Genomic DNA, 17151 nt, shown 5'->3' on the forward strand with positions numbered 1-17151 from the left:
GAGTTGTATTAGATGACAATGTCTAAATCTTTTTTCCTTTGTAGTGGTTCCCAAAGAAGTTTACTCAAGATTATCTCTCGAACTACATGATTGGTGGGCATGCAAAGGTTAAAGTATTTCTACCAGAACACGATGATTATCTAGATGTTTTCATGAAGATTGTGAAGGATGGGCGGTCGACCATCACAAGGGGTTGGACTAGAGTCGTGCGTGCCTTGTGCATGGAGGAGGGCACAATATGGGCATTCCGCTTCACCTTGTTCAGCAACCAGAATGTATTTCGCCTCTTTCTTTACCGTCTTTAATAGTACAAGTATACAATTGTGGTTCATCATTCTTTATTTGGTTCTTATGTAATTTTTGATATGTACCTATGAATTGAATAATGCATTGGTTGTCTGAACCTGATGGATATGAATAAAGCTATAGCATACATTCAAATTCAAATCCGGTACAATTCGATATAGCAACAATTAAATTACGGTGAAATTATGCTCTCCAGGTCATTACGGCACACACGGTTGGTAAAACACAAACGTCTGCGATATACACCATAATCCGAGACGGTTCACAGAGAGGAAACGTGTGCAAGCGTGCACACAGTTGTCGTTTACAAAACGTGTGCGATATCAGACAATATCACAAACGGTGCAGGCAAACTAAATGTTCGTGATGGTTGCCTTATCATACACGATTCGCAACCATGAATTGTTTCTGATGAAGTAAGCATCGTAAACGTTGCACCACAGAATAGCGTGTGTGATAGTTGTCGTGTACGACGATGTTACGACTGTCCGACGTTTCATAATCCTATCCGACACTCGTATGACGATTAGCTAATCTTCTTAATTAGTTATCGCATATGGTTCGAAAAAAACGGATGTGTGTGATTGTATACTTATCATACATGTTCTATAATAGTGAACCGTTTGTGATGGGCCGCGCATCGTAAACGTAGCACCGCAGAATACCGACTGTGATGACAATGCAAGCACGAACAAGTAGGAGTATTGTATATGCATCTTGGCTCCCTATCCCCGGCGATTTCTGGGTCGTGTGGGAAGGACCCCCCTATTGCCCACACTCACTTGGCGACGGTTCCAAATGTCGTCGTGGAAAGGGGTTAAAAACCGTTTGTATAGCACCGACGTGTACCAGTGATTCAAGAGGGTGTAGAGAATATCTCTCTGAATTGGGGTTTAGGGTTTAGGGGATCTCATCTTGGTCAACCATGTCTCGCAATATATTTCACGACTAACATGAAAGCTACCTTTATAACTACCCTGTTACGGAGTAGCGTTTAGACCCTAAGTAAGTCGATTCACATCCCGAGTACATGTGAAGACCTCTGGTCTAGGATATGGAATAGACATTGTACTTGAGACTAACATATGACAATATCTCACTGCTTACATGACTAACATAGTAATCATACAAAGCTTAGTCAAAATCAGGATCATCTACTGAAAAATCTTGCCAAACATGTGAAAAAAATATTAAGCAAACAGAGAAGCATGAAACAAAATGCAACCAAATAACTAAGAACCCGAGACAGCTGGAAAAATCATCCTCGGCAAAAACACTAGGAACAAAATGATCCCCATCTGAATCATCGCTCTCTTCAGGACAGCCGACAGGAATGCCCTTAGAACAACCCTTCCGGACTCTACCCATAGTATAAACTATTTCCTAAAAATGGTTAAACATACATACAAAAAAATATTGAGAAGTATTACAGTATGAATAGCCACAGGTCCAGTGCTGATGAACTAACAAAAATAAACTCCGGACATTACACACGTTCAATAATTGTCCATTGCATAAACATTACCAGGTTGCATAAAATGGAGCAACAATAGATAACCATTCAATCCAAACAAAAAATAGTAATATCTACTGACATAAGGCATATACAAATACAAATACAACACTGAACAAAAAGGTGCAATTTACAAATATAAAGGACTCAATACACAAAGATAACAACAGAACACATTAATTGAGCCAAGAAAAATACATACAATGAAAATTATTACAGTGAACAAATGCCCAAGGAGACTACTAACTGATATTATACTTAAACTAGAAATTACATCTAATGAAAAATAGCTGGCCACATTTCACCCCCCTGCAAATACCAAAAACTCATATTAGTATAAGCATGACAACAAAAAATACTAATAGGCAGGGAAAACTAAACTAAATCACTACCTACCATGCTTATAAAAATCTAAATAGTCAAGCATCAGCCATGAAACTTACTAAATCACCGGGTAGCAAATTGAAACTTACAATAACTACAAAAACAAATAAGGAACTACAACTCAGGGAGAAATACTCAACAACTCTGGGTAGTTAACTAACCTAAAATCAATGTTCCACAACAAAGGCATCTATATAGCTAACTAAGCTAACAATAACTAACATCACTCGTTCAACAAAATCTCCTACAAATTACAATGAACCTAATACAACCAAATCAGCAAACACTACTAACCCTGACACAATCAACCAGGGGGTGCATACGATGCAAAAAGAACTAACCAACAGCTAAATCACGGATCCAAATGGTCAAAAAGAAAAAAACATATCACGCGAACAACATACCCAAGTACATCTATCAGAAGAAATAAAATCCTGCAAAACCTATGGTGAAACTAACACAACATCATACAATGGTGCATGAGCAAACCTACGTATCAGAGAACACAAGCAAAACACAAATCTCAGCAACGAATTAAAATCAGGAACAAAAAGAGCAAAGATGCAACGTTGGGGGAGAAGCAGTAGGGGGAGAGATGGAATGAACCACGAATCCCAGAAGAGCACCGGACGCCCGACCACCAAACCCCCCAAGCGAGCAGCAAGGTAGAGCTCCAAACCAAAATCGCCATGCCTCTCTCTCTCTCTCCGAGCCCTTGATGTGTCCGCCACTGGACAGGAGAAGGGAAAGAGACAAAGGCAGCTACAGGGAGGAAAAAAGAAAAATCCAAAATAAAGGGGGACTCTAACCAAGAGATACCGGACGCGTGAATTAACGGGTCTCCTTGAAAATTTTACGGGTTCGATAACAACCAACCAGCCCGAGAGCTGAAAGAAAAGCATAATTGCACGAATCTCAACAAAGAGATCTGACAACAAAAAAGAATGAAAGCCAAAAGTTTTCACCTGGCTGAAAAAAGTTAGAAATTTACATGAAGTAGTCATATTTTTCATACGAAAATATAAATAGTCATATTTTTTACATTTCGTACAGGTTATTGTTCTATAGCATTTCCTATGACCATGAATTTTGCGCATTTTTGGAAGTCACAAAGTTTTAAACAATTTCAAATCCGGTCTAGTATTTATTTGAAACAGTTTTTGAAATTCAGAATGAACCTTGCGGAACATTTTCTTCTCTACCAAGATGTCCCATTTCTCATTACTTTCCTAAAGGAGCCTGCAGCAGTTTATTGTTTTGGCAGCATGAACTAGTTCATCATCTTTTGAGCATTTCGTTATTGAGTTTATACAAAAAGTACTAGTTCATGCTGCCAAAACAATAAGCTGCTGCAGTAACCATACACCATAACACATAATTTTCAGCCACACAGCTCTACCCAATAGTACTGCTCCATCCCATTCCATACCACGTCTGAAAACACAACATTCACCAGACATCTCAGTAGAAGACCGACAACACACCCGAGCAGCAGCGCACACAGCTCTACCCAATAGTACTGCTCCATCCCATTCCATACCACGTCTGAAAACACAACATTCACCAGACATCTTAGTAGAAGACCGACAACACACCCGAGCAGCAGCGCACACAGCTCTACCCAATAGTACTGCTCCATCCCATTCCATACCACGTCTGAAAACACAACATTCACCAGACATCTCAGTAGAAGACCGAACACACCCGAGCAGCAGCGCACAATGGCAGGTAAACAAGCTAGAGTTCTTGATTTGAAACTGAAAAGCATTCTAGAATTCATGATCCACAGAAGGGAGCGATCAAACGCCTAGCCTAGAAGGTGAAGATCTCAGCAGGTACATGACCATGAAGATAAAAACTCACGTTAGTGACAGCGAGAGCTACAGCATTACAGACGGCGGCTAAATTAATCTTACTTAGGGAGAAACAGCATGCCAGAGAGCAAGAACCTAAACCTCCTAGCTACCAGGTCGGCCATTGCTGGTCGACGGCAGACGTTACAGCAGTACCAGCTCCTCTCCAGCCCAGCCAACAAATGGGGCTCTCTTCGAAGGCTTGAGCATGCGGTGTTAGTTCGACATCATCTTCATGTCGGCGTCATGCCTGTTGTTGTTCTGATGGTGCGCCGAGAGTGACCAGCCGCCGGATGCATACGCAGGGGGCATGTGCTGCTGCTGGTGCTGCTGCCCACCAGAGTGGTTGTAGGGCATCCCGCCGTGGTTGATGGGGCTGCCGGAGTCATCAGATGATGCGCTGGATGTGCCCTCTGAGGGAGGGCTGGCCACTGGAGCTGGCACATAGGTGGCCATCTGTGGAGGTGCGGACATCGGTTCAACCTTCCGTGGCTCAGCGGGCTTTGATTTTTTACCTTCGGCTATGAAACTAGCTACGACAACCTGATGCCAAAGATTCCAAGTCAGCATTTTGACATATTGAACAAAACGGAGCAAAGGCAGAGACAATTCCCAAATTTACAGAACCTGAACAGGTGTCGCAGCCGTTAGCTGCCCAGCTACACATCCACCAAGAACCCGGCCATCAGATCCTGCAAGTGCAACACTCAATCCACCAGTCCTGCTACGGGTGTCACCATCTTCTGCAAGCAGGAATGAACCAGATAGGGAGATGATCTCAAATCGACCCTGCACCAGAATCATATATCAGGAAGTTAGCCAATTGGCATAGGCAGAAAGCTCTATGAATGTAATACAAGGTGAAGTTGTGCAATCATAAGCAGAAAGCCGCAAGCTTTGAGTATCAGACTCAAATAGTACTCCTACTGAAACACATGGACTTCTGTTTGATGTGTATACTTCTGATAGTTACGAATAAATTACAGCAAAGAACACAATAATAATTTAATTGTCAAGTATATGTAGAATGTGCAAGCATTAGTATCCTATTCAGTCCACACAAGATAATTACATACCTCGTACGTCACCAGTCCACCAGATGTAGCTGGCTGCCGAAGTGTTACATTGCTTATTGCACCATTTGCTGAAAGAATGCAAACTGTGCGAGGTCCTTGCTGTGAGAAGGACATTATTTTTGAAGCAACATCCTGTCATGAAAAGAGATGGCATTTACATTAAAACAAGCTTTCAGCCACTAAAAACATAAACAAGTGGGCTGCAGGCAATTTAAGCATGAAGTGACGACAGAATTAGATCGCAGACAGAAATTGCATGGCATTGAGAAAACAAGTATGCAGGTGACTCCTCAAAAGAAAAAACAAATACAAACATCTAAAGCTCACTATATCATTGAGTTGCTACCAAAGAAAAATCACAAACAACTCACACAATGAATAATCAATATACCTTTACCAAATGCAAATGCAATCTGATCTATGCACGTAAACCACACCAGAATACCATAATTAGGACGAGGATCTCGTACTAAACAAAACTTCACTTCAAGTTCAAACACAGCCTGATGTGCCCACTTCTACCTAATCTAGGTGAACTACCATAAAGAACATATCTCTGCATGCTTTGTGCCAGTTACAACAACATTGAAACCTACACCGCTTAAGACATTATTTCTTCAGGCGCAATTAACTCAGTCAAGAAAAGTTACAGCCCCTTTTACTGCATAAAGAAACTTTTTATCAACGTGCAAGGTTGCTCCTGATCTAGATGAACCAAACAGTGAATTTGATCCAACAATACCATCAATCGTTTCAACTAGTCCCTCTTTTGATGGTCCAGACTCAACACTAGCAACAGACACAGGTGCCACCACTTGCTGGTGTGTGTAGTTGCAAAAAGGCCAGAAGCCCATCTCCATGGTTTCTTCAGATCCTACTTGCTGCTGACCGGTGGGGCCGGTCAACAGCCATGCTGGGAATCTGCCGGGCACAGCACCACTACATCTTGCCGGCCTCCAAACCGGCAGATCCTCCTCTCATGTTCCTTTGATATGGCGAGGAGCTCCAACTACTCGCTAGCAGCTAGTCAAAGGCTTGCAAGTCGCAGAGAGACATAGATCCACCACCATCAGTACTCACTGAACTGGATGGATGAATGGATGGGGAAGGAATAAACAAAGTAAGAGCAGGAAAAGAATGCGAGATCTGTGGTGTTTCTTCCACATGAATGGATGCTTATTGCTACCTCGCCGGCCTTGACGGAGAGGATGTGCGGAGTGAAGGAGATGCCCCACGACCCTGCAGGAAATGGCAGACATGGCAAGTTAGTTAGATTTACGCAAGAAGCGGCGGTGATTATGGTAGTAATGGTGCGCGCGTACCGAGTGCTTCGAACTGCTTCTTCTTGCCGGAGCCAGGGGGGCGGCCGCGACGCTTGGCGTTGGGATCGGACGGGGGGCTGCTGATGGAGAAGCCGTGCTGCTGGCCTGGAGGCGGGGGCGGCGCGGCGCCGCCAGAGGCGGAGGAGAGGGGCGCGAGCGCGAGGGCCATGCTCCCGTCGGGCGCGTACTTGCGCGGGCGGCCCCGCTTCTTGCGCATAAGGTCGCCCATGCCGAGCGCATTGCTGCCCGGCGGTGGCGCCACAGCGTGGGGCGGCGGCGCGGCGTAGAGCATGGGGCCCGGAGGGTGATGCTGGTGCGGGTGCTGATGCTGATGCTGATGCGGGTGCTGGTGCTGGTGAGGGTGGTGCTCCCCGGGCGGCTTCCCCACCATCTGGTCGAACGAGAGCCTCATGCCGCCTCCCGGCATGGGCGCGGCAGGGTTCGCCGACCCAGCCGGCGGCTGCTGTTGCTGCTGCTGCTGGTGCTGGTGATGGTGGTGGTGCTGATGGTGCGCGAACGGATGCGGTGGCGGCGGCATGGAGGCGATCGGCGGTGGCTGCGTGTGCGGCTGCGGCGGCGGCTGCGGCTTAGCCTGCGAAACCGGGGCAGGGGCAGGGGCCGGGGCCGGGGCCGGCGCGGTGGGGGCGGCGGCGGTGAGCGGCGCGACGTCCTTGGCCTCCATTCCGCCCAGATCCAGCCCTCCTGGTCTTCCGGGTGGCGCCGTTAGCGCAGCTGCTTCGCCGTGAGCTTGAGTTTCAGCTCGAGAGTCTGAAGCCAACAAACAAAACCAATCAATCAATCAGTCCGTCAGTATCCGGTCCGAGTTTGACCAAGCTGCTGCTGCTGCTGCTGCTTTATTTCTCCCCCACTCCACTCGGAGGCTGCATCTCAAACGAACTCACGAACGAACAAAAAGGCTGGAGATAACAACCGAGAGAGTAACATGGGAGGGATCGAGCAAGCAAACAATCTCCAGAATATTATCAGATATAAAGATGGAGGATGAGAACAAAAGGGAGTGAGAGATTAGGTGGGGGTTAGGAGGGGTGGCGCGCGTGCACGCACCTAATGGATGGATGGATGAGATCGCCGAGGACACGCCGTGCTCATCCACCTCCTCTCTTGCTCGAACACCAGATGCCACTCCCTCAGCTCACTCCTCACTCAGCTGAGTAGTTCTAATGCTCGGCTAGGCGGAGCTATTCCAATCCAGAGGGAGGGAGGGGTGGCGAAGGGAAAAGAGGGGAGGAGGGCAGCGAAATTACGGGGAACGGAAATTACTAAAGTAAAGGCAATAAAGAAGGGGGGGAGAGAGAGGAATTGGGGGCAGAAAGAAAGGCGATTTGTTACGGGTACACGCTTCACATGCAGGCACTGCATTTCGGGTAGTAATAAAGGCCAGCGGCAGGGCGTAGTTGGGGAGCTACCGCTGCTGTTCTCCCCCCTCTCTCTCTTCAAACGAAAAAAAAACTTTATTTTTCTCACCTTGGGTTGCAGTACGTTTTCTTTCTCGTTCGAGAAAAATAGCAACAGTACTCTACTCGGGCGGGGGAGAGAGAGAGAGGAGAAGTGGCACTGGTCCACTCTAGTACTCGAGAACCGAAACAGTAGCCAAATTAATATTCGAAAAGGGGGCCATTGCTTGCTTGCCTGCTCGTTTACGCCACGGATTTACTACTCTATAATTAAATTGGCATGGTACCAGTGGCCGTATTGATGGCCGGTTTAGAAAAGGCCTTGTCTTTTTGGGCGTGCTTGGCGGGCAGGAATCAATCGCCCATGGTCTCATTACTTTTCTCTCCCATCTTTTTTTTTCTCTTTTTCTCCTTTGCTTGCTTGCCTGCTTGGCCTCCCTCTCACCAGCTTTTCCCGCTTGCGCCACCTCTCCTCTTTCCTCGTCCCGTTTTTAAACCGGAAATTGTTTTCGTTTTAGGGGGGGAGGGCCCGCGTGCCGGTGAGAGGTCGAGGTGGCCTGGTCAGAGGAGGAGCGGGCAGCTGGCTGGCCGGTCAGAGGGACAGCAGGCCAGGATTCCAGGCCCGTCACGTGACACCATCCGGCCGCAGAAATAAACAACGCAGGGGGCCCACCGTCCGGGCGCCGGTTCCCGAGGCGCGCCACCGTCTCTCCCTGCGCGCCGGGGCCCGCGGACTGACTCGCGGCAACGGTCACGGCCGCAGCCCGCGCAGGGCGTCTCTCGGCCGTCGGATGGCGCGCACGCACGCATGTTCTGGTGGCCCGGATGAGTCCACGCGGATCGGAGAGCCAGCCGCGGGCCCACGTCCGCTGCTCGCGGACTCATTGACCGGGAAAGTCAACGTTCTGGTGATCGGCTGGAGCGACCCAACGGAACGTACTGCTGCTGGGGTACTGGTAGCAGCAGCGCACGATACGACAAACGTCGCCGCTGTTGGCGCTTCTCATCACCGGTCGTGCTCATCCATTCCATTTCCGCCCTGGGATACCGAGGGCATTCCTGGTAATCCACACGGGCATGCTGCCAGGTCTCTCGTCAGCTAGGGTTTAAGGGCGTTTTGGGTGTAATTATTCACACGGATCAACTCCGTTCGTGGTACGTCTATCTATTTTCTTTTTTTTTTGGGGAAACTTAGAGAGCTTTATTAAACAAAGGCATTCGCTGAGCAATCAGCCAGGAGGCTGCTGGTCAGGAAGCTAGGGGTGGAGTCCAGCCAGCTTTCAGTCACAGTAAGCGTACAGGCACGCTTAGCACACAAATGTGCAGGACCGTTAGCGGCTCTTATTACATGAGAAATATTGAAAGACAAAAAGCTAGCAGAGAGCTCTCTAATTTCAGCAATTATTGGAGCTACTATCGACCGATCGACGTAGCCAAGGTTCCAGAGGTTGACTGCCTCAAGACAGTCGGCCTCCATGTGCACGTGTAAGAAGCCACGAAGCTTGGCAAAGATGACACCTTCGCGAAGCGCAAGCATCTCAGCAATGAAAGGATCCGTTGTCCCCAGTTGGGGTTTACACCATGCACCCAGGAGAGCCGAGGAGGAGCGAGCCACACCCCCAAATCCGGCCGAAGCAGTATCAAACTGTATTGCCGCATCTGTGTTGATTTTGATATAGGCCTCTTCGGGGGGTCGCCATCCGTGACCCGGTAGTGGTATGAACATCTGCCGGGGTATATCAAGCAGCGCTAGGTCCTCGCGGATGCGACGAACCGAGCTCACATGATCAATGTTTTCTTGGTCGTGCGTCCTTCTGTTGTGAGACATCCATATTGCCCACATCACTGTAATTATCATAGCACGATCCTTTTCAGTAAAACTTGGTTCACAGAGGATATCACGCGCCCAAGTGTTGGGGTGGAGCCGAGGCAGTCTGATATCAAACAATAACCGTGCCTCCTCCCAGAATCTGCGTGCATGGGAGCAATGCACTAGGGCGTGCATCAGGTCTTCGTCCATAGCAAGACACAATTTGCATAAGCTGTTGACTTTGATATGTCGGTAGTGTAGAGTGCACTCGTCAGGGATGATCCCCTTAAGTACCCGCCACCAGAATACCCGGACTTTTGGGACAACTTTGAGTTTCCATAGTTGGCTCCACATCTGTTGTTCACTCATTGATGGCGTCGCTATCTGCCCCTCTTCAAGAGCTAAGCGCTCTTTTTTGTTCATCAGAGCTCGATAGGCTGATTTAACAGAGTAGATGCCGGTTCTCTCGTGTGCCCAAGCCAAGAAATCTTCTCCACCACCCTGCCGGAGTGGGATGTTCAAGATTGCTTCTGCATCTGGCGCGATGAAGGTGTCGCGCACAAGATCATGCTTCCAGGTCCAGTTGACCTCATCGATTAGGTCACTGACCATTGTAGCCATCGCAGCCGGTGGCCTGAAGAGCGGCCGCATGGTGGCAGTAGTCGGGATCCACCGGTCCTCCCAGATGGAAGTATTTGCACCATCCCCGATGCGTACGTCTATCTATTTTCTGTGGGGAGATCTCGTCAAAGCATCGGTACAAAATTGCCGTATGTACCAGAGGAGTACTGCTTCGCTTTTCATCACAGTTTATTATTACACTTAGGCGATAGGTGAGGCACACTGTAGGTGCTGCTATGTTTTGTACTACTATTTGCACGTCGTAATTCATTTTTTCTCGAGATTTTTAGGGTGGTCACAGTGGGAGTAACTTAGCAAACTAAACTATCGTATTTTAAGATAAATTTGCTTATGTAACATGTACTCCCTCCGTCCAGAAATACTTGTCATCAAAATGAATAAAAGAGGATGTATCTAGATGTATTTTAGTTCTAGATACATCCCTTTTTGTCCATTTTGATGACAAGTATTTTCGGACGGAGGGAGTAGTTAATAAGAAGAAAGGTTTTTACGGTTACATAATATGTTATTGTAGCGTAATGCAACACAAAGCAAAATGAGTCTATAATCTAATAAATGCAAGCATCTATGATACTATTTTTATATTACTTTGTATATTATGAAGGTAGTAACATAAATTAGTATCTACCTGCATGACACTAGTCTAAGTTACTCCGCATTATGATTAGCCTAGTGCTGCTCCTAGATACGTGAGGCTGGCCATAGTGGTGGTATCTTGGCCGGTATCATACACTCGGGACTAGCAAACAAGCTAATTAAATAAGAGAACCCAGGTATGATATCCCCAAATTTTAGATTTTTTTTGAATTATTTTGTTTTTCTACGATTAATATTTGTATAGGGATGTGGAGCACTCACGAGCTCATGTGTATTTTTCCATCATATATGACACTACTCTATGATATTATGCTTATGAAGGTACTATCATACACTAGTATCGTATGCATGATATTAGTATATGATACTCTCCACTATGAATAGCCTGATGTGATTGCTTTTGGGTGATGCAGGTTATTGGTCCAGAACTCCAGATTTAAGGAACACACCGTGCTCGAGGATCGTCTTCATGGAGCGAGTTGTCCTGGATGCTTACTTTTCGAAATTTGTAACTGGCATACCAGATTGATTTTGCATAAGTACCGAACACATTGGATGTGTTTTGTTTCTGATCTGATGATCCTTGTTCAGTTGCTTTTGTTTTCCTTCCCGGGTGTATAACCAGGAGCGAGTGGGTCATGGTGGCGGTTTGCGTGCAAGCGTTGAGGGGCGATGACATGTGGACCATACTTTGACACAGTTGCGCGGCATTGCAAATCTAACCCAAGTGTCACCCACTCCCATCAGGCGGTGCTTGATGCGGCTTGAAACTGCGTCGGTATTTTCTCAAAGAGGAAGAGATGATGCAGTACAACTACGGTAAGTATTTCTCTCAGTTATGAAACCAACATATCAGTCCAGTAGGAGAACCAAGCAGCGGTATGTAAAGGGTACATGCACACAAAGAACAAATCCTCGCAACCCAACGCGTAAGAGGGATTGTCAATCCCTCCTCGGTAAAAAGATAGATTGGTTTGTAAATGTGTGGACAAATAGATCTGAGTGAACACGAAATAAAATAAACAAATAAAAAGTGAATCAAGGTATTTTTTGGTTTTTGAAATAATAGATCTAAAAAAATGCGAATAAAAATAGATCTCAAAGCAATATGATAAAAGATAGAACCGGGGGCTGTAGATTTCACTAGTGGCTTCTCTCGAGAAAATAGCATATGGTGGGTAAACAAATTACTGTTGGATAATTGATAGATGTCACATCGTTAGTTCTGGTATGCTCAAGGCTAGCTAGTCATGTGTGCATCATGTTTAAATTCCATTTAAATTTGAAAAGAGGATTTGTGAAACCCTCAGAAATCATTTCTGAAAATGACCCAGGTAAAAATTGCTCCAAAAAGGTCCAAAAAATGTTCATGTTGCTCTCTGAAAATATTGGTCAGAGGTAAAATTCAAACCAATATTTTTAGGAGCTCATGGATATTTATTTTTGGCCATTTGGATTAATGCAGTAATTATTTGCGTTGGATTTATATTTGTTATATATTCAAATATGATCCAGTAATTTTGCTAGCTTGTGAGGGGTTTTGGAATAATCCAACTGGTCCCTGAAGAAAGCTACATAATTTTATCAAAAGTTTAGTGGCCAGATTTAAGTAAAAACAAATGTCAGAAAAATAGAAAAGAAAACAAAAAATGGAAAAGCCCTTACCTGGACTTTACCTGGGCCGACTTACCTAGCCTGTTGCCGATCTGTCCCAGCCCAACTGGCCACCGCACCGTCCCCCACCTCGCGCCAGTAGGCGAGGCGCGTGCCCGGCGCCCGCGCGCTTCGCGCGCCACGCGAGCTACCTGCCTGCCTGGCTCCCCCTTGCCGCTTGGATGTTCCGCATGACGCCACGCGCCGCCTCGGACCCCTCTCACTCTCATCCCCTTCCTTGCCTCCTCTGCTCTCTCTCTCGCTAGACCGAACGCGCCTGTCGCCGCCGCTCGCTGTTGCCGCGCCCACCGCCACGACCTCTCCTCTCCGACGAGTCCAACAGCTCCGCGCTGTCGTCCTCGTCCTCTCCGTCAAGCCGTGCGTCGCCGGACGCCTGTGAAGCCGCCATCACCGTCGTCTTCAACCTTCGGCCTCGAAGATCGCCAGCAACGCCATGCGCCGTCTGGCCTCCCTCGAGCTCGCTGACGAATCCATCGAGATCGCTGTGAGGCCCTGACCGTTTCCCCTCTGTTTTCTCGTTGTTTCCCGCGCCGTAGCCACAAACTCGAGCGGACCCGAGCCCCGACCGCCGCTGCGAGCTTTGCGCCGGCGAGCTCCGGCCACCCTGCGTCCTCCCGTCGCCTCCGCTGGATGCGAGAGAGCACGGGCTGCGCCCCGGTGCTCTCAGCCGCCGCCCCCGTGCCCTGCAGCACGGACACCGCCATGACCAGAGGTCGCCGGCGACGACCTCGCCGGCCTGACGTGCGGGCCCGGCCTGCCAGGTGATTAGCTTAAGGCTAATCACCATTTAAGCTAACCCTGACACTGACAGTGGACCCATGTGCCCTAATCTTTTTATTAGATTAGAAAAAAATGTTTAACACTGTGTCACTGACGTGTGGACCCCACACGTCAGGTTTGACCCCAATAAGCATTGTTGACTTGCTGACGCAAGCATGATGCAGTGGTGATGCAGTTATTTATTTTCTAGATTTAAATTAAATCAGGAAATTCCAGAAAATGCTATAAACTTCAAAAAGGCATAGAAATTCAACCGTAGCTCAGATTGAAATAAGTTATATATGAAAAATTATTAGAAAAATTCAATCCATCCATATGTACCAATTTCATGCATGACAAACCAACCTAAAACTGCTGTATAGGTGGAAACACATAAATGGCATTTATAAAGACTTGACTTGGAGTTGCATTTGAATTCTTGATTCAAATGGACTTCAACCAAATGAATGCTAGTTGCATTAGCTCAAACAACATCACATCTACATGCCATGATCATGCATCATATTGTTGCATATGCTTGTGTTTTGATTGTTGGCACCGTTCCTTCTCGATAGGTCCTGCTCCGGAGAGTGCTCGAGAGTACTTGTCTGTGAAGCAGTGCCTCCCTTGTTGATCTACCAGGCAAGCAAACCCCCTTGTTCATGCCGATACAATCCTACTCTCTCGCTCCTGCTCTCTGTTATTGCATTAGGACAACAATGATTCAATTGCTACATTGTGCTGCGGTAGTTGAACCCATTCCTCTGCATGACCTGTCATTGCCACAGTAAATAGTTGAAACCCACTAGCATGTGTAGGAGTTGATTGAAGCCATGTTGTGTTCCTACCATGCTATGCCTACTATTGCTTAGAGTGTGTCAGGTCTGATTCATTGGGAATGAATTGGAGTGCAGTGCTCTATGTTCTGGTGCTGAGAGTGAAGTGTGTGAACATGATTTGGTAAAGGTAGCAGTGAGAGGCCATGTAGGAGTACATGATGGGTTGTCTCACTAGAACCGTCCTTAAGCAGAGAGTTTTGTGTATGTTGTCCAATGACTAGATACTACCACACATTGGGTTCCGGTAACTCGGCCCCTCTTGGCTTATTAACCAACTTGATCTCTGTCCAGGAGTTGCAACTAGTTTCTGGTGTTTGTAGGTAGTGTTATTTTCTACCAAGTGGCACCCGGCAGGGTGGGCTTGGGACAGACTAGGCACACGTGGCCTGGTGTACCTAGTGGCACCCGGATGGTGGGCTCGGGAACCCCGCACACATCATTTGGGGCCGTGATGGAAACCTCGGTCGGACTCCCTTGCGGATGGAACCCGAATAGGCGATAAACCTAGACTAGAGTCTCGTGTGGTTAGTCAGGTCGTGGCCGACACCCTCGCCAGGCTTCTGCTTCAAGGTTGCCGCGATACATGACATGTACATGGCGATAAGTGGCGAGAGCATGTGTGAAGAAGTACACCCCTGCAGGGTTAACATGATCTATTCGAATAGCCGGGTCCGCGGTTATGGACTTCTTGGATGCTTACGTGGTACATAGACAACTTGAAGTGGATACTCTAAAATGCTCAAGACAAGTGTGAGTGTTATGGATGGCCTTCTCGTAGGGAGACGGGGATGAATCCATAGTAGTGTATTGTGTGGTGATTAGTGGACTCGTGTGCACCATATCACCTCAAGAAGTTCTCGTAGTCGTAGAACAAGATAGCCACTGAGTCAAAGCTGGCTTGCTACAACTAAACCCCACATTACCTTCTTGATACAAATGCATGTATGATAGGATCTGATGTAAGTCTTGCTGAGTGCCTTTGTACTCATGTTGCTTTACTTATGTTTTTGCAGCGGAGACTTCGGTCTTACTAGTTTACGTGGACTTCGACAAGTAGCGTGTACCTTAGCTACGATCTTGATAGGATGTTGTAGATAGTCAGGCTCTTTAGCCTTTTTCATTTGTAGATGTCTGTACTCAGACATGTAATGCTTCCGTTTGTTGCTTGTATGCTCTAAATGTTGGGTCATGTGACCCCTGTTTGTATAAATGCTATGATGGCTCTTCCGAGCCTTTATCTATATGAGTTGTTGAGTTATGTTGTGATGCCATGTTGTACAACACATACTTGCATGTTATGCGTACGTGTAATGTGTATTGTTATGTGTGGGATCTGACTATCTAGTTGTTTATCCTTAGTAGCCTCTCTTACCAGGAAATGTCTCCTAGTGCTTCCACCGAGCCCTGGTAGCTTGCTACTGCTCCGGAACACTTAGCCTGGCCGGCATGTGTCCTTCTTTGTTCCTGTGTCTGTCCCTTCGGGGAAATATCACGTGGTGTCTATCGGAGTCCTGCTAGCCCAGCTGCTACAACCCGGATTCACTCGCTGATGACCGACACGTTCGTTGTTGGGTCATGTATGCCTGTCCCTGTAAGTTAGTGCCACTTTGGGTTCACGACTAGCCATGTCAGCCCGGGTTCTTTGTCATATGGATGCTAGCGACACCATCATATACGTGTGACAAAAGGCGCGAACGGTCCCGTGCATGGTAAGGCGAAACCCGTGGGAATACCGTGCGTGAGGCCGCAAAATGATATGAGGTGTTACATGCTAGATGGGTGTGGCATAGAATCAGGATCCTGACAATAGAAGGTAGAATAATTATGATGATATCCAAGGCAATGATCAATATATAGGCATCACGTCCAAGATTAGTAGACCGACTCCTGCCTGCATCTACTACTATTACTCCACACATCGTCCGCTATCCAGCATGCATCTACTGTATTAAGTTTATGGGGAAACGGAGTAATGCAACAAGAACGATAACATGATGTAGACAAGATATGTTCATGTAGAAATAGACTCCATCTTCTTATCATTAATAGCAACGATACATGCGTGCCTCTCGCAGCCCCTTCTGTCATTGGGAGTGGACACCGCAAGATCGAACCCATCACAAAGCACTTCTTCCCATGGCAAGAAAAATTGATCTAGTTGGCCTAACTAAACCAAAGATTCGAATAAGAAACATGAGGCTATAAATAACCATGCATATAACAGATCAAAGAAGACTCAAATAATATTCATGGATATAGATCTGATCATAAACTCAAATGTAATGCCCCAGATTCGTTGCGCCAGGTGTCCGCCAGTTATTCGCCGTCGTTGCCATGTCATTTGCTTGCGTGTTGCATTTTATCATGTCATCATGTGCATTTCATTTTGCATACGTGTTCGTCTCATGCATCTGAGCTTTTTCCCCGTTGTCCGTTTTGCAATCTGGCACTCCTATGCCCTCCGGCATTCCCCTTTTGTCTCTCGTTGTGAGCGGGTGTTAAACGTTCTCGGAATAGTCCGAGGTTTGCCATGTGGCCTTGGTATAGCACCGGTAGACCGCCTGTCAAGTTTCGTGCCATTTGGAGTTCGTTTGATACTCCAACGATTAACCACGTAGCCCGAAACCCCCCTTTCTCTTTGCAGCCCAACACCCCTCCAAAGTGGCTCAAAACCCATCTAAGTCTCTTCCATGCTCTCGGTCGTTCGATCACGATCGTGTGGGCGAAAACCGCTCCTCATTTGGACTCTCCTAACTCCCTCTACCTATATATTAGTCCCCCTCCCCCGAAAACGCAGACGAAACCCTAGCCCCTTCTCCACCGCGCCACCGGACTTGTCCATCCGCGCCGGGCATGTCCGCCGGACACGTCGTTTCGCCCAATCAGGGCGTGCCACGTCACCTCCTCCGCCGCCTCAGCCACTCCCGCGCCGCCACGTCACCATCGCCCGTCCCGCGCGCC

The 17151-nt window shown here is 47.2% G+C and overlaps 1 protein-coding gene across 1 annotated transcript; it reads right to left on the minus strand.

Moving 5' to 3' along the window:
• Positions 1 to 3925: 3925 nt before the first annotated feature.
• LOC123125527 (AT-hook motif nuclear-localized protein 10) lies at positions 3926 to 7798 on the minus strand. Its single transcript, XM_044546005.1, has 6 exons — positions 7520 to 7798; positions 6455 to 7222; positions 6319 to 6371; positions 5133 to 5264; positions 4684 to 4845; positions 3926 to 4599 (listed from the first exon to the last, which is right to left on the minus strand). The coding sequence occupies exons 2-6, from the start codon at positions 7134 to 7136 to the stop codon at positions 4273 to 4275; spliced, it is 1356 nt and encodes a 451-aa protein (XP_044401940.1). The 5' UTR covers positions 7137 to 7222; positions 7520 to 7798; the 3' UTR covers positions 3926 to 4272.
• Positions 7799 to 17151: the final 9353 nt, after the last annotated feature.

This window comes from Triticum aestivum, chromosome 1B (genome assembly GCF_018294505.1).
Source record: "Triticum aestivum cultivar Chinese Spring chromosome 1B, IWGSC CS RefSeq v2.1, whole genome shotgun sequence".
In the NCBI taxonomy this organism is placed as follows: domain Eukaryota; kingdom Viridiplantae; phylum Streptophyta; class Magnoliopsida; order Poales; family Poaceae; genus Triticum; species Triticum aestivum.